At 31.9% G+C, this 24,851-nt stretch overlaps 1 protein-coding gene across 4 annotated transcripts in view; it reads left to right on the top strand.

The window, feature by feature from the left end:
• Positions 1-24,851, top strand: part of LOC123696509 (calmodulin-binding transcription activator 2) — a 166,425-nt gene that overhangs the window by 121,878 nt on the left and 19,696 nt on the right. For 3 of the 4 annotated variants that reach the window (XR_006752088.1, XM_045642713.1, XM_045642715.1), the window contains exons 5-9: positions 1,563-1,698; positions 18,681-18,752; positions 21,846-21,881; positions 23,810-23,954; positions 24,767-24,813. Coding sequence is in view for 3 of the 4 variants with exons in the window: in XM_045642713.1 (XP_045498669.1) it covers positions 1,579-1,698; positions 18,681-18,752; positions 21,846-21,881; positions 23,810-23,954; positions 24,767-24,813 (420 nt within the window). In the remaining variant the exon portion in view is untranslated. The remainder of the gene's footprint in view (positions 1-1,562; positions 1,699-18,680; positions 18,753-21,845; positions 21,882-23,809; positions 23,955-24,766; positions 24,814-24,851) is intronic. The other variant, XM_045642714.1, reaches the window with a different exon arrangement.

Here is a 24,851-nt window from a genome sequence, read left to right as displayed (position 1 = left end):
TATTTATTGGTAAAATTCTAATCAATTCAGCTAGAAACCAGAAAACTTTAAAGCTAAATTAGCTAACCGACACATACGGATGGATCCCATCGCTCGCCGTTTTGATTTGGCGTTGTTTCAGTTCGTATCAGTTAGACTGCGAATTTTTCTCGAACATTCGTTGCCAAATCCATTTTGGAATAATCCAGTCGGTTGAAACCTTTGTTTTCTGAATGACCTGATGTTTGAAATCCGATTAGACTATTTGGGATAAATTATTACTGTAGGATTAGTTTTATTGTGTACTAGCTTTCCACCCGTAGCTTCACCCGCGCAGTCAAAGAAAAACCCGCATAGTTCCCGTTCCCGTGGGATTTACGGGATAAAACCTATACTATTTCCCGGGGTAAAAAGTAGCCTATGTCCTTTCTCGGGTATCAAAATATCTCTATACCAAATTTCATGCATATTGGTTGATTGAGTAACAGACAGACAGACAGAGTTACTTTCGCATCTATACATATAATAAATCTGTAGAAGGGTCAATTCTGTACATTGAAAATATTGAAAAAATAAATAGCAGAGGGTGTTACTGGATCGATACCAAACCCAAATATGTGATTAAAAAAATTGTTGTCTGTCTGTCTGTCTGTCTGTCTGTCTGTCTGTCTGTATGTGAAGGCATCACGTGAAAACTAGCGGTTCGATTTCGATGAAACTTGGTATAATTATACCTTATTATCCTGGGCGTAAAATAGGATACTTTTTATCCTGGAAAAATACATAGAAAAAAATTAATCTTAATTTTTCAGTTTTATCCATAGACGTTGTTCCATAGAACCGCGAACACACGTTGCGTATTATTATAGGCCTAGCCGTATTTGGGAATTGGGTCCAATAGATATTTATAAGATGTTATTGACAGAGGTACTCAAAATGGAGAAATAACCATCCACGCGAAGACCGACATCCGCGCGGACGCAGTCGCGGGCGGAAGCTAGTTTATAATACTAGTATGGATGTTCATGTTGAGAGTGATATGATTAGTTTGCGCTCAATTTTTGAGTAATTGATGAGCGTAAAAAATCATAATATTTATTATATATATAATATATATTATACAAAGATATCTTTGTAGATAATTACTATGTTAAATCAAATCTCTGAATTCTCTGTACAAAATATCGTTACAAAAGTCCAAAACAACGTACGGAGCTAAGCAGTTATTATTATCTTTAGTTACTGATATTCCAGATGTACATTAACAGTTGAACAAATGACTCATAAGCTGACTGCTGCGTGTTGAAAAATAATTAACTTTTTGCATAAATGAGCAAATGGTTTTCATCTTTGCTCACAAAATAACTTTGTAATATTATGTAAAATATACGTAGATACTATTACTGTTAAAGTTATGTATTAAAGTCAAAAAACTTCCTAAAAACATGTGAGCACGTGTTTGAGAATTCAACCTATTTTTTAACAAAATGTTTAAATTACAGCACACAAAAAGTGCATCTCTTTATATTCTTAAGTCTTTTACATTAAACACTTTTTTATTAAACAAATGTCCTTTGTTACAGGCCAAAAAGCGGCTCAATGCTGCTCTACAGCCGCAAGAAGGTGCGGTACAGACGTGACGGCTACTGCTGGAAGAAGAGAAAAGACGGAAAGACCACCCGAGAAGACCACATGAAGCTGAAGGTTCAAGGGACTGAAGTAAGTGATAACATAAGTATTTACAGATAAGGACCAAATGTTTCCTAAAAATTAACCCTTAGGTACTATCTGATTTATAAAATACCAATTCATCCGAAACCATATTTCTAAATTCAACTATAGGCAATAAAACCTAGATCTACTGAATAAGAAAAAGAGGGCACTATATTTATTTCCCGATGTGATTTAATATCCTGATGAAAATCTTTCTAGCGCAATAATTGAGCTTTACCGATTAAATTAAGTCAATCACGGTGAAAAAAGTTATAGTAAACAACCCACTAAAACTATAAACGACTGCTTTACATAATATACATATGAACTCAGAACCTCATGATTTATCACTACCAATATAAAGCGTGTTTATACGAAACATACATGATCGTATAATAACGTTCTTTATGTATGTAAATCAGAACATCAACACATATCCGAGGCACACCTGTTTGCTGACTGTCGGTGCTCGATTGCGATTCATTTTTATCTTTTATTACGTTAGTGCTAAAGGTGTTTTTAGATTGGCGTTATTATTAAATCATGTTAGATTGATGATCTATACTTCTGTACGTATAAAAAGAAACGAAAGATCTCAAGAACTACAAGACTGAAATGTAAAAACAACAATGAATGCTGTTAGAGATTTTGCTTTTGTTGTATCTGTGTAAAAAAAATATTTAGCTGTGTAAAATACATTAATAATATATTGTGTGGTTATATTTTTTTAAAATGGTACTTAAAGGTAATTTAGAAATAATGTTCAATTGATCAATATATATTTTAATAATAAGCTCAATGAACAGCCATATTCTACTTTAACACAATTAATTGTTTGTTTATTTCTCGCACATTAAAGAGAGCGTCTGACTGACGTAGCTTAACGTCGAGAACTTTCTAGAATCCTTATAAGTCAAAGCTTAAACGCAACTCAATAACCGTCGCAGGGGATTCCCTGTTATTCCCTTTGACCAGAAATATCAGTGAAATTTGGAGCGGCGTGGAAGAAATGTTTTAGATGTTTTCTTTAAGTGAATTCTTTGGTTTGCACGGTCCCACGTGGATTGATGATAGTTCGAATTGCTTTGAGATATAAATAAGTAATTGGACATAATATAATATGACTATGTAAGATTTCTGACCAAGTTTTATTATCTTCACGTTATTATCATAATTTTTCATTTTTCCTACTCTACTTTAATACTCTTTTTTTTCGATTCTTAATCTTCATTTAAGTTACTTACTACTTTATTCTAGTATAATCTCTATTTAATTAAGGACTTTATTAAAGAGAACAGATAAAAATAATCCCACCAATATATTATAAAAATGCGTATTAAAAACTTATACCAGTTAATAAATATTATGACAAAAACGATATAAATAATCTATACGGTTATACAACAAACAGCAAAAAGAAAAATACAAATATAAAATATATTTGTGTAGAATTGAAAAGTGTCCCTGGAAATCGCTGTAAAACAATTACAACATACGCTGACTGCTGAGTACCCTTTCATTTGAATCGACGCAGTTGTATTCTTTTCATTTTGTTTATTTGCGTACGGTTTTAATAAATTCAATCTTTGGCCTTTATAAAGTTATTACGTGTTACTATTAGTTAATATTATAAGATTTAAATGAATATGAATGTGACGATCTTTTTTAGGTTTTCACGCTAAAAGTAAATAAGAAATATTTAAAATACATACTAAACAGAAAGGATATAATGTAGTTATGTTTTTATATGAAACTAGAGGTCCGTCCCGGCTGCGCCCGTGGTACATATTTCGCAATAAAAGGTAGCCTATGTCCTTTCTCGGGTATCAAAATATCTGCATACCAAATTTCATGCAAATTGGTTCAGTAGTTTACACGTGATTGAGTAACAGACAGATAGACAGAGTTACATTCGCATTTATAATATTAGTATGGATTTCTTGATATTATATAAATAGATTAAAGCCTGGTATAGTACATAATATGTTAGTTTTTGCGTTTTTATATTATAAACTACATAATATTATAGCACGCGTGTAGTTATACATTTCGATAATAAGTGTGATAAAAAACAGATTTTTCTAAGAAAAATTAAACATTTTTTCCGTAACGGGATCCCTTAATTTTATATTAAATCAGGTATTAGTCTCGTGTTTACAATTCTTCCTTCGTTTCTGCTCGTTAAAATATGATATCTGGTTATTTGCATATTTTAACATTCGTTTGTTTGTTTTACCCTTTTAATATTTAGATGGGACGTAATGTTTTAATAGGGAAATGAAATGCGAATATTTTTTTATTCGGAATGGATAATTAGTGTTTGCGTTTACCTTTATTTTGTGTGTGTTAAATTATACAGGGTTATGTTATTAGAATACTTGAATCATAAATTATTTACTTAGATATCTGATTAAAAAAAAAAGTGAAGTCCCATGTCTCCTAGAGGGGTAAGGGGCAGATGCATTATACATCTGTTTCACTGATCAATTTTCTTTAGGGACGAGTAGGTGATCAGCCTTCTGTGTCCTGCCAGACCGATACATTTTTTTTTCTTCGTCTCCACCGGTAATCGAACCCAGGACCCCTCGGTTCTACCCTCACGCCTCAACCATTGTACCAAGGAGGCGGTCAAATAGTCGGTCGGTCAATATCTGATTAATAGTGGTAACCAAAACTTATTTTATAGCAATGACTGAAAAATGGTTAGTAGCTACTTTTAAAAATTGTATCTATCCGTGTTTATTCCAGTAGTATCTATCTCTAACAGCTGGACGTATTTAATATTAACGATTAGGATGTTACAGAGGCGGAATGGAATTTATAACTACGTATAAAATAGCACTAGCAAAAACTAAAATATGCAGAAATATATTGATTTATTAAAATACACCCAAATAAAATTTGCAAACCGATATTCCTAGCCCAGTTATTAACAAGCGCATTAAGAATGCAATCAATCTAGCCCACAATTAGTGTAACAAAAAATTCCATTACCGCCCACTCCAGATAAACTGTTGACCAGATTCCGATTGGAGCTGATGAATAAACAAATGAAACTCCCAATTAAGTTTTGGGAGTCCCACTAATTGGAATGTCACGTTATTCAGCCGTGTTTCGATTATTGATTCCTCCCCTTTTTTCGTGGCTGTATTATAGTGTCACTGGCTCGTGCCCGCAGCTTTAGTCGCTTTTAGTATCGCTTCAAATGCTAAATAAAGCGATATTATTAATTTACAAACACATCGCTTGCTACGCATCCTTGAAAATATTTGGTGGAAAAGCAACCGTACCCCATTTGTTTATTAGCAAGTAGACATGGTATATAAAAGTGTTACAATTCAGTATTGAAGCATATTTAGACGTCTTTAAGTTATAATAACACACTTTCACCCCTAGCTTATCCCGTTATTGGTACATTTTATCAACATCCTTTAGCATATACCTAAATTATAGTGGTTATTTGCATGTCAAATTTCAGCCCGATTGTTCCAGTAATTGTGATCGTTTGTAGATCAGTCAGTCACTTTTGCGTTTTATACATATATTAAGCTTAAAGATGCAACAGCTAATAAACTTTTATGATGCTGTTAGCTTGCGTCTCCAGTGAAATTATCTTAGCTAGCATTACGCATAGTGTCATATATTGTTGTTAACTCTCTTGCTGCTGTTACAAAGGTATATGTCTAAATTACTTGAGGTTTAAGACAATATACTGTTTTAGTTAAATAGCAAAACTAACATTTCATTTATTATTCTTTACAACTGTCTTACACATTCGAATATAACAGGAAAAATAAATGATGATACCCATTATAATATTCATTTAAAGGAATAAATATAAGAAAGTAATTGTCTTCAAAACCACATTCAATGCGAGTGTACTTTTCATTTCCTCTCTTTTTCATATAAATACTAATCTCACAACAAATCCCAAAAACCCCAGAACAAAATACTAATAAATGTTGCATTATAAAGTAAAATCTCGTAGAGCGGTGCAATTTTAATCACCACCTGAAATCTTGTTCGCGTAAAATGTTAAAGGTGCAATTTTAAATCTAAATGTTATGCACAATGCAAAAAGCGCTTAACGCCAGTCGAGGACGTAAGCAACAATTAAAAATAACAGCAAAATATACTGGTAAAATCTCATTTTGTACAATTCATGAACTCAAATGTAACTGCTTTATTCAAAGCCCGATCGCATAGATTTATTTTGAACGAACGTATAAAACTAGCTTCAGCCTTTAGATTTCCTCTTGTGGTATCCATATAAAAAGTATTTTATGTTATTCCAGAATATAATGTATCTTTGTGACAAATTTCATTCAAATTTGTACGGTATATTTCGCATGAAAGAATAGGAAACATCTATCGATCTTTACAAACACGTAATTAACTACAAAATGCCTTTTAATAATTAAACATATAAAAACTTCTAACTTCTTAATAAAAGTGGTTAATTAAAGCTGTGCTCTTTCACATTAACGTTAATTGATCTAAGAAAGAAACAAAGTAGTTTTACGGTGATGGAAAAGTTGGTAAGGGGCAAATGAATAGGTACTAAGGGAATAGTGAGCAAATGTTACACTTTCGAAACTGTGTTACTGAAAAAATCTACATATTAGAACGGAACATTGATTGATAGACAACGTGTAGTGTGGAATTTTTGGAAGTTTTGTGGGTGAATTCTTAAAATGTTACTGGTTTGTTTTACATATTCAGTAATTTATGCTGATACATTTTTATTTAATCAATTTTGGACATAGGTTTTTATTCTAGGAGTAGGAGGAGGAGGAGGAGAGGACATTTATATTCTAGGAGTTATTATGTAGAATTAAATGCCACTTCTAAATATTCTGTAGGAAGATAAATTCGACTACTCAAGTTCAATGTTTTTTTAGGCTTTTATGTATAAAATAGTATATGAAATTCGTATGTTACCCATGCCGCACGCTCACATAGGCTACTTAGATTATCTAAATCCTTATACCTAACCTAACAATTGTAAAAAAAATATTGACGGTTAGTATTATCCACATAAACATATATTATGTTTTACAACTAATTAATTTCTACGATCTCAACTAGCCATTCGGATAGCACTAACCGTGACGTCACACGACTCGTATACATTTACAAATATAAATCCAAAAGATAAGACATATTAAAGTATCATCGTGTGACGGCCATATAATTCACACCGCGCTTTCTATGCTATCATAGAGCACGCTATTGTTTTGTTTCGGCTTTGGAGTAATGCCAATTAGAGTTGGGTGAAAGTGGTCAGCAGATGGCGGTATAGATTTACGATACGTGTTGTGTTTTTGGTTACTTTTTACGTGGTATAAGCGGGTTTAACATGTATTAAATGGATAGTGTAACTGTTTAAGTGGGTCGGGGTTAACATCGTTGGACAACTTAAAAATAAATAATGTGATCTAGATAGGTACAGTTAACTTTTTTTTAGTTATAATATAATTTATATTTTTTATTATATAATTTTGACTTCATTATGACACATTATCGCTGATTAGAATAATCTGTGTAAAAATCAACATGAGAATCAAAAAACAAAAGCGGCCAATATCATTTAAATAAAACTTAACCACAACCTTTAATCGATATTAAATAAAATACATTAGATGAACATTATATTCAATTGTGTAATAAGAGAAGTTTCTTTTATGTGAAATAAAAACCTTTAGAAAGTGGCAAATTTATTCCTGAGCGTACTTATCGCACGCGTCTCATTAAAAATCCAGTTCCCGCTATCGCTTATGACTTGTACGGAACACGCAACGTTTGTTTATGGCCCAAAGGACTCAGGTGGCGGCAAACTGTGCCTTGTTGTCACGGCCTCTAAGATAACACGATGACGTATAATTTCTATTGTATTAGAAGAGAAAGTTTCTAGCTTGCTTGTGCAACTAGCAAATTTTATGTGTGTTTTGAGAGTTCTGTACGAAATAATAAAATGTCGTCACCATTTAAATAACTGTAAATAAAAATAAAATATATTTTAAATATATGTTTTAATCATAGCATAATGATAGTTAAAAGGAATGGAAAATTAAATATTGAACTTAGATATTTCAAAAATACTTCTGGCTTGGGCCAAGATATCCTTTTAATATTTATAAGCCCACATGCCAGTCGAAGCCAGTTGCACAATTACGTTTTTCACGTCGAGTGAGTTCAATTCATTGTTCAATTATCGCTACCGCTTATGCCTTGTACATAACACGCAACATTTGTTTATGGGCCAAAGGACTCAGGTGGCGGTGTACTGCACCTTGTGTTGTCACGCCGTGTAAGATAACAGTGACGTATCATTTCTAATATAAGAATTAGGGAAAGTGTTATTTATAGGGTGAAACAGATACGGGGTTGATTGTAGTTAATTTTTTTGCCATTAAAATGCAGTAACTTGAATGTATTTGTGTTGAGAGGAACCATAAATACTTTCTTATAATATCCGCCCGATGAAGGAAAATTAATTTTATTGTATTAACTAAACCTGTACGTACATCAGTGAAGATGGTATAAGTGATCCTGTCCGTATTTAAGTTGTAAACATGGTCACGCCTTAGTACAAAGGGAAGGTTTTGAACCATTTTAACCATTAAACGACAGTTACTCTATGGTTTATATTGGAATATTTGAGTTGTTTGAACTAACTAAATTGTTTATTTACTCCCGTTCATTACGATTTCTGGCGTTGACGTTTATAAATAAAATATCACGTGCAGAAATACAAAATGAAAATAATATAATGAAACGAATATTATTAACACACCAATCATTGTTTATCTACATTTAATAAAACAGTTTAAACGTAAATTAAACAAGCGTTCATTTCGCAGCCGAGAATATAATTTGTTCGTTATTGTGAATGATTATTATGGCGGCCAATTATTTTATTGGATCAAATAATTCTGCCTTTACGTATATATGCCAGTTGCAGAGACTAATTGTTAGGGTGAAATGGCCGAGGCTGGATTTCGAATGGCCGTTCCCTGAGTTATTCCCCTATACGAAATGCACCCTTTAAAATAATTTGATTTTTCATTCATATCGGAATTTTTATTGCGCCCTGCTCCTGGCGGCTCGATTTCATGAATTTTACATCCTTCGTATTGACTTTTATTTGTTGTGTTAATATTTCGGTTGTCATAAATATCCGGAGTTTTTTCTTCGTTATAAATCTTGATGGGTGAATCTTTTCGTTTTAAAATGTTTTTACATTTTTGCAGAGATTCGTGAAATTCGTAAATACCTCGTTTGAATTCTCGATTCTGGGAAAATAGTAGATATATTTATATGGTTGGATTTTTAATATTTTCATCTTAAATAATATTTACACTGTTTCAATATTTCCTTAATTAAAATATGTTTCTAATAAACAGACTACAGTATCCCTAAAAGGACTTCAGTAATCTTCATGATGGTCACGTCTAACTAGAATAATTTAGTTAAACGTTTATCGCAGCGGATATTAGAGAACTTTTGTAATACTAATAATTCTAGTACACTTCTATTCCGTTACTGGCTTAAACCGGTGGAATTTAAAATGCTAGAAAGAGACTATTTTATTCGGTTTACTTTCTAGTACCTTCTGTATATACTTATACGATCTAGCTTCCATCAAAGGCTACTAATTGTGAACTTTACGTGGCTGTGACTTTACCGTGCGATAAAGGTTCTATACAAACTTCCACCCTCAAAGTTTCACTTTAAATTATTACCTACATATCCCTCTGTTTCCTTACAACATGTTTGCTTAAATTGCATATATCAATCAAGAGCGTCTGATAAAATCGCGTCTAAAATTTGAAAAATAGGTAGTGCACAATTCATAAAATCCGAGCGCATTTCTAATCAGCTTTCGCCGCTGGCACACGCTCAGTTTAAGCCTCAAATTAATAGTCTGTCTTCCAAAACAATCGCCAGAATCGGTCAAGTGGATTTGAACATTTGTTTCCCCACACAATAACTGTTAAATTTGGCGACGAGCCAGTCCACCTTGCGTTTACGTAAGGAAGATACGTCACAGCGAAGAGAATGTACTTGGCCTGAGTGATTGCTTCCTATCCTGTTTAATGAGATAGTATTTAATGTAAGGGTTTAACTTTTTGTGAGTGATTTGTATGGTTTTAAGTTTAAAGGATGTAGAGCTCGGTTTGTAGTGGTCGTTTTCAAGTGTGGGTGCTATATTATACGAGAGTATCTATAAGCTCACTTGCAGACATTAGAACTATATTACCTAAAATAAATAAAAGAAGATTTAATTCTGCATTTAGAATATACCCAATGCCATGTTATCTTGCATCTTCTCTTAAGTATATTTTATAATTATGACATTTCTACATAAAAACATTATCTTAATAATTTCAAATAGGGGCCCATTACACTACTGAAAGCTTAACCAAACTCCACAAACAGAATATCATAAACAAAAATGCCAACTCCCTTGCGGAGTTTGTACCAAAGGTGTCGCTTTAGCTTTCGTTTCCACCTGTTTACGGCAATCTATCTCAAACCTGTTAGACAGCTAAGATCTCTGCTTTGGCGCGAAGCCAATATCAACAACCTTCTGACGTACCTAACTGTTGGGTTTAATGGCATGGCTTTATTAGAAATACATAGGTGAAAAAAATCTCAGTGACAGAATATAGAATGTGTGGTTTATTTATTTATTTTTTATGGTATAAGAAGGCAAACGACGCCTTGCCTGATGGTAAGCTAAGTGCGCCGCCCATAGACTACTATAAGTGAGGTTACGGGTGTTGCCTACTGGAAATGGTATTTACGTTGTTCTGTTTTCCAGGTTATTTCAGATAAAATATGGTCTAATTTAATTCCAATTAATTTCGACTATGGTACCTGAGATATATAGATATAAAGCACCCGATTACAGATATTAAAGTTCGATTTTGTCTGTGTTATTCTATTTATTCAAAGCTCGAAAATTTTAAAGTCAACAGACATAAACGGTAGAAGACAAGAGTCATAATTATTAGAACAGTTACAAACAACCGCAGTTAAGATTAAATTATTCATAAGTACATTCTTTTTATTAAATATGACTATAGATTGCATATTTTTGTCAGAAACTTCTACGTAGATGAATTTTAAAGTCTTAAATTATTGGAACATTTGGCGAAGACGTCTTTCGTGTGGGAAATATAAGAACAAATTTCGTGGGGAATTTGTTCTTATAAGCTCTTATGAGTCAAAAATAAATAATTTTCAATATTACTTGTTATTATGGAGAATTAACAAAAAATGTTCTATGTATACATAATAGTAAAAATAGAAATGATTCTTACAAAGATTTCCTGATCAAATTTGCTTTCAACTGAAAAATACCATTAAAACTGTGACCTAAATATCGAAACGTACAGGAAACTGGGAGCATGCTTCACCTAAATTCGAAAAATAATTTAAAATTAACATTCAAATACCTAAAACAAATTTCAGAAGCTCCCAAGTCGAATGGCACTAAACTTGGGAATTCAGAGTTCGCAGGAGCCAGCTGAAAGTTTTTAAAAAACTTTCGTACCGTGTTAGCGGAATTGAAATTTATACGATCGCGAGTGCAGTATCATGCAATTTTAACTAAATCATTTTCAAGCAAGGATGACATTTTAATAACTAAATGAAGTTAAATTGCGTTCGCTATTGGCCGTATTAATGTAAATGAAGGCTTGGAGTTTTTAGTGTGTTGTTTTAAACATTATATATTTGGTGGACTTTATAGACCAATTATTTAACATGGTTTATATTATGTTTCGTTGTTCAGAAAACACTGTTATACAAAGAAGAAAAAAGCTATTACGATGTGGATGTTATAAAATTATTGTATTTGTTAATTTACGTTTTTTGGACATTTAAAATACATATAATATTATTACAATCATGACACAGCATTTCAATATAATACTTAATTGATATTTGAAATAAATCAATGCACCGTTTAAGTTATTTAAAAAATAATTATTGTAACAAAATTATCAAGTCCGATTTTAACTGTTAATATCAGTAGATACAGTAAATGAATATTTATTTTATATGCAAGTATATAATTATATATTATAAAGCCGTAACTGTTTCAATTCCATCGTCATTCCCAATACATAAGACAAAACGTAACCCAATCTCAAAAATACTCAACTACAAATCCAAGCAAATCACGAACCGTCCGTTCCTCTCAGACTAAATACCAAAGGGGCCAGACCGGAGTGAAATCGACTTTTACGATCAAGCCTCAGAGGTTCGATGCTAATCACTTCACCTGAATAAATTCTAACTTTATGAACTCATATTCCATGTTAGTCAATAATGTATTTGAAGGTATGCGACATATACTAATATTATATTGCTGAAGAGTTTGTTGGGTTGCGTTCGCTGATCTACACTGAAAAAATCAAACTCTTATTTATTTAATTAGACTTTTTCTAGAAGCACTTTTGAATCGTCATTACATATTTTTAACATTTACCACCGATTCGGAAAGCAGTATCTATGGATTTGGATATATAATAAAATTAAAACTGCATAACTATCTTTTTGACTATTTTCTAACCATCGAGATAGAGTCACGTTTCATACGTCTGAGTTACGACGCACAAAATTTCCTACATTTTCAAATATTTTTTTTTATACTCTTTATTTAATGAGCCTAAATAACGCTACGTAACAATAACAAAATTCACATTATAAAATGCTTTTTCCTTCTACATCTGATACGAGTTACATGCACAAGTTTTACTAAACTAATGTTATTTTAATGAAATCAAATCTCCAACGCTGCCTTCAAGTAAATCCTTCAGATATCTTACGATGCCCGAAAAACCTACTCGAGTCTCGGTTATTTGGTGAAATGGTCTTAAATATACGACTCGACAGGCCGATCTATATTCCGACCATTTGCTAGCTTTTATAGGTTATCTATCGGATTGGCTGGACCTCATTGCCTGAATTTATTTGATAGATAATTGCTCAATTTCGGGCTTTTTACTACTATTGTATACGGAAATGGAATTGTGCGCTGTTTCTATCTCTAATTTTGGTATTTAGGTACTATATGTAGTGAGGTAATGGCCTTATATGTATAGTAATGCTAGCTGACCCAGCAAATGATGTTCAGCTAGTAAACTCTGGTTACTTACCAGTCAAAGCAAAATAGTTTTTTAAATGTAGATAATATAGTAGTATCTAGTATTATTTGAAGGGTGGGCGAATGTATCTGTAGCACAATTTATACTACCGCAGATACCGGAGTTCTTCCTGTTTTATTGTCTAATTATTTAAAATAAAATTATTGTGTCAATTGCAGCTTGTGTAAATTGTATATGAAATTTTGTATATAAATAGTAGTAGAGTAGATATAAAAATAGAACCCATACAGACAACGCTAAACGGAGAAATACGAGAAACGAGAAAACGGCCTTTTACAGCTTCACGATAAATTTTATTTAGTTTATCTGTCAGCTAAAATGACAAATAATGTTAGAAATTGTACCACAAAATAAAAGAAAAGTATTACATACTTTTTGCAAGTTAAAAATGACCTTAGTACATTTAATAACAAGTAATATGAGGCAATAATTTTCTAAAGAACTGGACTAATTTTACACTTCTAAAGATCAGCTTTAAAAATGTTGATAACTACAAAGATTAGAAAGTTATTATTTTTATGACTTGCAGATTGACTTGATCGTAATTAATGTGTGTTCGTTGTTATTTTTATTTGTCTACCTAAAACAATAAAATAAACAATATGTTACATGTTTGAAATATTGGATATATTATTATACAACTAGCTTACCGCCCATGGCTTCGCCCGGTTTGTCTAAAACCTAATAAATTATATACTATAACCTTCCTCTTGAATCACTCTATCTATTAAAAAAAAACCTCATAGCATCAAAATCCGTTACGCAGTTTTAAAGATTTAAGCATACAAAGGGACATAGGGACAGAGAAAGCGACTTTGTTTTATACTATGTAGTGATAGTGATGATTTTCTGCGATACTGTAATAACTTTCCCGGAGCTGAACTGACCTAATTCGTGCCTAAGCATGACTCGATTTCCACTTAACATTATATAGATTAATTTATGTTATTAATTATTGTATTGTTTGTGTAACGTGTTGGTATAAATTGGTTGGTATTAGTGAATTGTAATAAGGAGTTATATTGTGTGTGTGTAAATTAATTGCAACGTGTATGTACGTAAGAAATAGTGATAGGGATTTAATAATAAGTTAGTAATAAGAATATATAGGCCATATGTCATAATAAGTGGATTATAATCTGATTAAAATCTTATATTAATTCACTAGCTACATCCTTACAAGAAAATCTATGGAACGTTTTTGTGAGCTCCTAAAAAATATAAATAAAAAACGCATACGCATTTTATATTATTTTAATTATTTTAATTGTTATATTTTATGTTATATTTTATTATTTTAATTGTTATATTTATTTCTGTGGAGTTCGAAGTATTATTTCCATTTTCCATGCATCTAAGCATAGTCCAGGGGCTTTTCACCTGAACTTTAGTCTCTTTGCGACATGCCAAACAGATCAATACTTCAGATTTATATAATTATTACCTTCAAAATCCGGATATCAAACAAAAACATCACAGACGTGTGACATAGGGAAATAAATATGGTTAGAACGTTTGAAGTATGCAAATTTCGAGGTATCTGTTCGCATAAGTTTAAAACTAGTCTCTTTTTTACGACCAACCATTGCGGCTAACAATTTATGTCCCTTTTCACCACAGATAGAAAATGGTAAAAACATTTCGCGCTCCCCAAAACGTTGTGAAATTCTGTGATTTTGTTACATGAATTTTTATCCAGCCCGTCACGTAAATACTGTTTGAAAGAAATAACTGTGTATTACCGGAATATTGTAATAGGTGGACCAGAAAAAAAATTGTGTTTATTAAGAAGTAATTGTTTCTTTTTAATTAATTAAAAAAGTTTACAAAACTAAAACTTAAAAAGAACCATCAGAAACACCACCAGAAACATGAATATAGATTAAACAATGACATCTCTACAAGCTCTACAATAATTAAAAAAAGTGCGTGTGAGCACACGTGTCAGAAGTGAAACTTCTTTGGCAAGATTTAAATAAAGTCGTCGTCTAACTCCATGACGTGTTGGTATTGCTATGACGCGACGTTGAAATTATACTCTCAACCCGCTTAATAAAGTTTCACTTCAAAAAAATCTAAAAAATACGTTGTATTTTTTTAGATTTTCTTAACCAACACGATTCTAACCTTATACTGTACACTTATGAAATAAAAATCGTCACGCACGAACCACAAAGTACACAAATAGATGGTTGGCCCGCACTGTACGGTGAATAATATATTTCCACCACTTGCTGGAGCTTTTGGTTCAAGCTACGAGATTCTTAGCTTTTACTTATGTTCTTAACAAGGCATGTGCTGATAATGTTGCTTGTTCCTTTACATAGATTTTATGTATTGTACAAAAAAAAAGATACAAATTAATTAACAATGTTTATCGTAGATGTACGAATATGCAGCAGTAAAAATCGTAATTTCAATGAAGTCTAAATAAATAAAATGAAAAGAATGTATGCTAAAATGATTCTATATTTTAATAATAATTTCGTGTTTTGAATATGCAAATAAAATGAAACACATGCAGTTGTTAAAACTAACCTACCAATGTACCAACTGAAAATATTTTTGCATCAAAAATAGTGTCTCAAGATCAATCTCAACATGTACTGAAACTAACAGACAGACAGAAGAACTTTTCCATTTAAAATATTAGTATGAACGGTCAGGAAACGTAACTCTGAATAATACATGCCACAACTGTTGCCACTGAGTTAAGTTGTGGTACGAGTCATAAGCGAAGAATTAAAAAATCTAAACTAAAGTTGAGTTTGTTTGTTTGAACGCGCAAATGCCAGGAACTACTGGTCTGATTTGAAAAATAACTTGCGTGTTAGAGAGCCCATTTATCGAGGAAGGTTATATGCTATATATCATTACGCTAAGACCAACAGGAGCGGAACCACGGGTGAAACTGCGAAGCGCAGCTAGTAATGGATAAAATTGGTATGACCGAATGCTCTAGCATGTAAGCATAACATAGTATTTGTATTGTAAAAGAAATTGTAAAGAAATTTCAACTAATTTATTAAAAACATCCATATTTAAAATTTCTTTGCAAGTGTTTTATTTCTGTTATCGAAGTCTTCAGTTTTAATGTCCAAGTAGATACCTAAATGAAACTCCTTATCCAGTAGATGTTGTACTGTTCTATTGCCCCTCTTTCATGATTTCTCTCCATAATAACAGCTTCCTTGTGCTTTGGCAAAATCGTCAACAAAATAGCCGAATCGGTCTTTTTCGAGTTTTACTCTTGGCGATTCAAACCTAAACTCAAACATTTATTTATTCAATTAGACTTCTTCTAGAAGCTCTTTTGAATCGTCATTATAATTTTTACATTTACCACTACCATTTACCACATTTTTTCATTTTCATTATATAGCCCGCTGCCGCCTATCCCTCGTAGAGTCACATACAAAGGCTCGGATAACGAAGTTAGTTCAGGTGCCAATTGCGGGTTAGCCTTGTTTTAGAACATTTGAATTTTAGCATTCCTCACCCGAATTACTATAAAAGCATTTCCGAATGCTTCGCTTAATCAGATTTCTGTTAATTCCTCTCTATCATTTAATATGGAATTTTAATAGATGTTTTATATTATTGAGTTGGTTACGTGACAAGATAGTTATATGAAAGGTTATCGGGATTATACTACAACAATATTAATACCATTTTCTACTATTTCTTAAGACACTACTTATGATTGAATCTTATATTGTAAGCACAGTTGTAAGCTTAAATCTTTACACAATGGATTTTGAAGCGGATTTTCTAATATATAGAGTGTTTCAAGAGAATTTTTACGCTTTTAAATAATGCCATTATTGCCAAAACTTCCGATCCTTTCTTTTTATCGCCACAAAATAGACAAAAATGTTTATGTTATGTATTCCTAAAACTAAATACAACTAAATTGTGGTGAATAGGTGATGCCTAATATATGACCTGTCACTTAATCACTTTAAATGGCTTTGGCACTAATTAGTCGGTTAATGATATTCGGGATAAGTAGCTTAAAGCGTGGTGGACAAAAATAACTGATTAGCAAGCCTTATGTAAAATATTAACAATCAAAATAAATAGTCATATGCCATTAAATGTCTTTAAATATTCGAAAAAAAAAACCATCGATATTTTCTACTCTTACAAAATTTTCAAGCTTTTATTACACAAAAATTAAAAACATTTCTGATAGTTTATCAAGTCATGTCAATTATGGTTATGGTAACAATTAATGATGATAATTATTTTTATTTGTAATGTGTGAAAGTAATTGTTCAATTTCAAAATAAGCACGTTGAAGTGGCGGTGGGCTGGCCATGTGTGTAGAAGAACAGACGGACGATGGAGTCGGCATGTACTCGAATGGAGACCACGTACAGGCAAGCGTAGTGTAGGACGCCCTGCGGCGCGTTGGACTGACGACTTAAAGAAGGTGGCCGGCATTGGGTGGATGCGATTGGGTGGATGGGTGGATGCAGAAGAAAGGGAAAAGTGGCGAGATCTGGGGGAGGCCTACGTTCAGCAGTGGACGGGTATAGGCTGATGTGATGAATTGTTCAATAGATTTAAATAAAAAATAAACACTTTTCTGATTAGATATTATCATAATCTCCAAGTTAAATAAAGTATAAAATACATTATTAAAATTCACATATTGAAACAAAATATGAGAAAATACAGTAAAAACAGCGTGCAATTGTTTTTGAGGGACACTGTAAATACTGTGCATTTATTTAATAGTGAATACAATCACGTACAAATTTGATTTACTGTTATTATTTTATCAAGTTTGCTCCGTGATTTATTTTGTAAGGAAAAATATATTTTCGTTAAAATATTGTTTCGATGTTAAATCCACTTAACATTTCAATGCGGATTGTATCATATTTTTAATGTAATTAATGAAAAATTGCGTTGTAATATGACACGAATTGAGTAACTGTTTTCATTTGATTTCGTGAGTGTTGTATTAACCTTATATTGGAAAGTTTCATACAATGCAATACAATACAAAATTATTTATTTAACACACAGATACAGAAGAAAAGAAAAGGTAAAAACATATAAGATACGACATGTTAAATAAACATTTAATTTTAATAGGATTTCATTTTATTTACTTACTAGAGGTCCGCCCCGGCTTCCCCCGTGGTACATATTTCGCAATAAAAGGTAGCCTATGTCCTTTCTCGAGTATCAAAATATCTCCATACCAAATTTCATGCAAATTGGTTAAATAGTTTAGGCGTGATTGAGTAACAGACAGACAGACAGAGTTACTTTCTCATTTATAATATTAGTATGGATTACCTGTTTAATGTTTGTCACAATTTTAATCCTTTTCAAATGTTGATTTTATTGTTAACACTGAGCTATCAGGGTCATGTAGTTTAATAACTTTTACCTCTTACCGACCTTGAAATAACTTAATACTTAATACTAATACTATAAATTGTTTGCCCTGGTAGGTATGTATGTACAATAAAGCATAAATAAATCCATACTAATATTATAAATGCGAAACTAACTCTGTCTGTCTGTCTGTTAATCAATCACGCCTTAACTACTGAACCAATTTGCATAAAATTTGGTATAGAGATATTTTGATACCCAAGAAAAGACATACTACTTTTTACTTCGGGACATATGATAGGTTTTATTCCGGAAATCCAACGGGAACGGCAACTGTGCCGGTTTTTCTTTAACTGTGCGGGCGGTGCCGCGGGTGGAAAGATAGTAATAAATAAACACAGTATCTATTACTTTTTAAATGACAGTTTTTATAAAAAATAATTTATTTTTCAGTGTATCTACGGCTGCTACGTGCACTCGGCCATACTTCCAACATTCCATCGAAGATGTTACTGGTTGTTACAGGTATTACATTTGTTTTTATTAACTACCCACTTTTAACAAAAAAGTTCCATTATAATCTATACTAATATTATAAAGCTGAAGAGTTTGTTTGTTTGTTTGAACGCGCTAATCTAGGGAACTACTGGTCCGATTTGAAAAATTCTTTCGATGTTAGATAGCCCATATATCGAGGAAGGCTATAGGCTATATATCATCACGCTAAGACCAACAGGAGCGGAGCAATGCGGGTGAAACCGCGGGGAACAGCTAGTTTAATATATTTTTATATTGTGTGTATTATGGGAAATGTATGTAAGCATCCTAAATTTATTCTTACAGCTATGATTAATAGTTTGTCCAGTAGATATTAATTGTTAGGGAAAATACTGCTTTGATACAATTATCTTCTTTTATGTTATGGTGCAGGATCGAAGCGTAAACCTATTTATTCAATCATCAATTACCTGACCTTTTTAACCTTTGAAATATTATACATATGAAAGTAAAGTAATTGACATTGGAACTACTCGATCGATTTTAAAGTTTCGTTGTCGATTAGGAACCTTTAACAATTCTTTATACCAGGTTAACAAGTGATAACTGCGTTAAAAACAACCGACTTCAAACTTGCACTTGCAAAAATGCCCATAAAATAAAAACTACTGGGCCTAATATCCGAATAAAATTTTTATGGGACCAATTCGACACCATCCCGCATCGAACAAAAATGAAGTAAATCAAGAATCGCGTAAATCGGTTCAGAAACCTCGGAGTAATCGGTGTATATACATAAAAAAAAAACATACCGGCCGAATTGATAACCTCCTCCTTTATTTGAAGTCGGTTAAAAAACTCCTCCCTCAGGGTTAAAAAAAAATATTAATTTACAGAAACATGTCCTTTTCTTTTTTAACGGTGAAATAATTGTTTAAATAAATAGAGAGTAGTCGAGATATCGTTGACTTGGGAGAAGCGGAGAAACTAATACAGAATGTAATAGAATGTAATTTATTATACCTACTCGTGGTATCATTTTATATATCAAAAGTTATAATTAGAATTAAATTCATTTTTATCCTGATGAAAATATCTTTTAAGTGTAAGCACAGAATACATAATAGTAGCTAAACGCTAGTGTAAGTGTAAGCAAGCCTAAGCAGAGAGGCTCAATAATAAAATAATATCGAATGATTTAACACAACAGACCACTAAGTGTTAAAATTAAATATTTAGGTCAAGTAACGTTTAGCTATCATTTATTATTTAGTACCAAACTAGTTCAGACATAGCTTCGTAATTTGCTTCGAATATCCTATTAATGTGTATTGATTTTATCGTAATGTTTCTTAAAATAAAGAACCAGATAAAATCAATTGGTGGCCGTATCACTGCTAAGTGATAAGGGTGCTAAATACCTACACTGAATTGCTTCTTGCTTTTATTTTTGTATATTTTAGTATCTAAGACTGTTTAGTTGTATTAAATATCGTTGTATATAATATATTCGGTTCTTCTCCGTAGATACTGCTTTCTGAATCGGTGGTAAATGTTAAAAATATGTAATGACGTTTCAAAAGTGCTTCTCGAAGAAGTCTAATTGAATAAATAAATGTTTGAGTTTGAGTTTAAAGAGTAAAATAAATAAATCTCAGTGAGCGTATTCATATGAAAAGACGAGTCAAATGTAGCATTTCAATCAAGTTCTTATATAACGTAGCTAGTTTGGATGTTTACCTCTCTAATCTCACTTACGTATGAAAGCAGCGAATCTCGCTCCGTATAAATGCAAGTTTGAGAAATTCCATTAATATTCGAGCGTTTCAAGTGAAAATATATCAGAAATATTGAACCGGAAAGTCCAATTCGCGGTTCTATCAATTTCACGAGGCAGGTATCAAAGGCGCGTATTTCAAGATTTTATATCTCCGTAAAAGCTTCGGCGCTGACTCTGAAAAATTGTATCCTTAGCGAGTTTGTCATTCTAATAGCTCGTGTTGGTACGTATTAGGTGATTTATCATTTAATATTTTAATCTGTGCGAGTGTTTTCCGTTTGTTGCTGTTGTTAATGAGTAGCTGTTTATATTGTGATTGAAGAATTCAATTTATTTCTTTTTTTACCTGCATCTCTACTATAAGTTCGGTCTAGACTCTAGAGGACAATGTACCTAAGTAACTTGATTAATAAGACACGACGTCTGATTCAAAATCTTGTGTATGTACCTATAACATATGAATAACAACTACAACTTCTGACTTTATTCTATTTCACAAAAAGCACTAAATAGCAATTACGCTACACATTTTCCTGTCAAGTTTTTAAGGGTTTAACAAAATCGAATGCACTTTCCTCCACCACTATCCGTTAATTACCCACATTGACCGACCATTATAAAATGGCATTTGGAAAACGCCATGAATTCGACAGTAGGTTTAGATTGCGACCAAAATGCCGATGCGTAATTGAATTTCTGATTGCGTTGCATTCGATTCGAGTAACAGGTGTCCACGGTATCGGTATGGGTATCGGTATCGATATATCGATGGCACAACACTAGTTTGTTTAGACTGAATAAATATCAATTCGGATTTATTGATACTCTTAATTAAGTGGTGGTAAATATTTATCGGTGTTTTAGTGCTTTTTTGCGTGGTATTCGATTGAATGAATCGTTTACAATTGATAATTGGGTGTTTTATTTTGCAGTTTTATTTACGTTATATTGCGTTTGAATGAATATATTATTTTGATGTGTACAGGTAACTATGTAGGTACATATTTTTGTTAATCGATAACTAAATTTTTTTAAAGGCATTCAATTTTAATAGACAAAAGATGTTCAGATGAATACATAACATATAAAAAAAATTACGGTTGGTCTATTCAGGAATACAAAACATATTGATAAAGTATATTAGTAGGTGTTATATTTCACTTGATGCAAGAGCAAAATTATTTAGGTAAATGTTTTATTTATTTTTTATCGCAAACTACTATTGTCAACTCGTCCCTACTTCAAATTATATTAATAAAAGAATTCCATCTCGCAAGCCTGAACTATATTTGAAATACGTTCAGTACTTGTAAATTTTACCGTAATTATCTCTTTTATAGGACAGGAGGGCAAATGAGCAGGCAGGTTTCTCTACGGTAAGTAGCGACCGCTAAAAAACCTTCTACAAGAGGACCTCATACGTCCTTACATAACTAAATTAAAGAGAAGCTACCCGTTAACTCTATCGTATTTGACACTTTAAATATTCACTGTAAGTTTGCAATTTTTTGTTGGATCTAATGCTTTGTACTTACCTAGTTAAATGATTAATGCAGACTCGGTTTTGAAGTAATGAATGCATAAAATGACAGAAAATTTCGCTTTCACTTAACACTAAGAGGTTAATAATGAATCGTATTAATAATTATTTTCTAAGTTCTACTGTTGAAATATTGTTTTTCACAATAATACGTCCTTATCTTAATAATTATTAATCTAATATTCAATATTCCTTTTTAAATTATTGCATTTTCCAAAATAGTAGAGTCGAAATTTAATCTGCCCACCATTTTGTATCTTTACCCAATGTTAATAACAAAACAATTAATTCGCTTACTGAAAATCCAAACCGGTCATATTAATTACTTCGTTAGCAAGTTTAATAACGAAATACCTATTAATATCATAACCATTAAGCATCAATAATTCATAAAATTAATTGCACCAACTTAACATGTGCCCAAAATACTCGTACCCTGGCATTCAATTTTTCTCCCTTACTACAATAAACATGTTGTTTATCTGTATATTGTTTGTCTATGATAATAAATCCAGGATTGTCTCAGTTCTGCCCCTACAAAATCGGACAAACTTTTAACTTCACTGTAATAAAACTTTTTAAATTGAAGGGTTGACAATCGTATGTTTGTTTGAATTTGTTTAAAGTAGTTATTTGTCGTCGTGTTTTGTTTTAGTTTTTATTTATATTCGTACGTGTTCTTGATTAGAATGTATAGTATGTACTTATAGTCTATGTGAGAAGATAGATATATAAAATACTTTTTTTGAGAAATGACTCATTTTAAGATTTAAAAATGATTGATGAGTTGTTCAAATAATTAATTCAGAATGGCATTTATCATACGCAAATATAATATTTTTTAATAAATATTACGATATTTTCCTAGTTCTTATAAAAATTTAGAAGCGTTAAGCTGTACTTCTAGTAAACAGATAGTAACGATCGGGATTTTGAACAAAATGAAATTGGGATTTAAAATAATTTATATAAAACTGGAGATTGTCAAGTGGCACTAGCCAGCAACTGTTTACAACAAATTATCACGTTAACAAGTTAATGAAAAACCACAATAACTCCAATAAAGCGCACATGTCGAGTGGCAACCCTGTTCAGCGGCCATTACATAAATAATGCCGCCATGTTTATTGCAACCATTTTGAAGACAAATGGATAGTTATTACTGCGCACTACGTTTTACATTCTCTCCCGTTGAAAATTAAAATATTGTTTACTTATTTTATAGGTTTAACTGCGTGAGAGTCGTTTTAGCGCTCCTCAAATGCCGCTTTTTAATTCACGCTCGTTATTTCGCCACGTTATTCGCCTACTAAATCTATGTAATGCTAACGACCTGAATATTTCTATGCATTAACGTTGCTTCATGTTTAGACTTTAAAATAGGTGCTCGGGGAAACTTCTTTGTGGCAACCTTAAAATTAATTCTCCAATGCCTCTGCCCGTATAATATATTACTTATATGTTTGATAGAATTTTTAATTATTCTCTAATAATGAATATACGCAAATGAGTTTTAGCTATGCCATAATATTATCTACATTAGTAAGCTTAGAAAGTATAGGTAAATGATCGACGTAATTTTCGAGACCACTTTAAGACTTCTATTTTTACTTTTATTACATTTAATAATAATCACTACAACCAAAATGTGGTCCCTTAGATCTACAAAAGCACGAGCCAATCACAATCTTCAACAAATAAGCCAATCCAATCAGCCAATCTACCAAATGAAATCAATATTGACGTATCTGTGTCCAATTTCAGAATCCGGACATAGTGCTGGTGCACTATTTGAACGTGCCGTATCCAGATGACAATAAGCTGGCTACAGTTGCCCCCAGTCTTGCCCTATGGGCAGATAAGAAGGAATGGACGAAGGACGAACTCGTCAGCCAGTTAAAACCTATGTGTGAGTATAATAATTATATCTTCTACATTTACAATTCATATGAATCATTGATAAGCTTTAGTAAGTTCCAGTAAGTAGCCAATTTTAAAATCTTTTTTTTTATGTATTTGTTACTTTGTTTTTCAATATAATATGTATAGATAGAACATTACTTAATTACTTATATTCCAGAAGAAATAAAATATGATGAATATAATTCTAAACTATTTCTATTACGAAACAATTTTTTAAATCTAAGATGTACATAGTGAAAGCGTTGAGTGAAAGTAATCATTTTAATGTTTTAGAAAAGCCATAAATAACAAAACATATTATTTATTACCCATAATGTCAAATAAAAATGCAATCACCTAAAAAGAGACCCATTAAAATTCAAGAAAACATGACGTTATCGCCATTAGGTTCCCTCTTAAATTTATGCGCACAAAAATACGTGTAAACTTTTTGCGGCAACTTATTACCATATTAAATGGTCTTGGCAGAGGGCTGAGTTCTAATCAAATAGTTGTCTCCCTGTCGCCTTTTATAAATGTTAAGTACTGTAAATTAAAACGCAACAAGCAATGCTCTCCCTCCTCATTGCATATTTATAAAGAGAGCGAGTGATAAATTAATTATGACCAATTAATTCTGATCCTCATAAATGTGGATCGTTAAAGCAATGTTCAACATTTACTATGTTTATTACCGTGGTTTGAAATCATCAGTGTATCAGTGTATTAATATTTCGCTCGAATTTATCAAATTTTATAACTGTTGCGGTTTTGCTTTTTATTGACTGTTTAATGAAGCGTTTTGTTTTCCAATTTCAGTCTTCAGCGAAGATGAGCCTGATCTCAACAATGAATTGGAAATTTCGGTATGTGTTATAAGATTTGTAATTAATTAAGTATTAAT

The sequence above is a fragment of the Colias croceus genome, chromosome 12, assembly GCF_905220415.1.
Source record: "Colias croceus chromosome 12, ilColCroc2.1".
In the NCBI taxonomy this organism is placed as follows: domain Eukaryota; kingdom Metazoa; phylum Arthropoda; class Insecta; order Lepidoptera; family Pieridae; genus Colias; species Colias croceus.
This window is presented reverse-complemented; position numbering and strand designations above follow the sequence as displayed.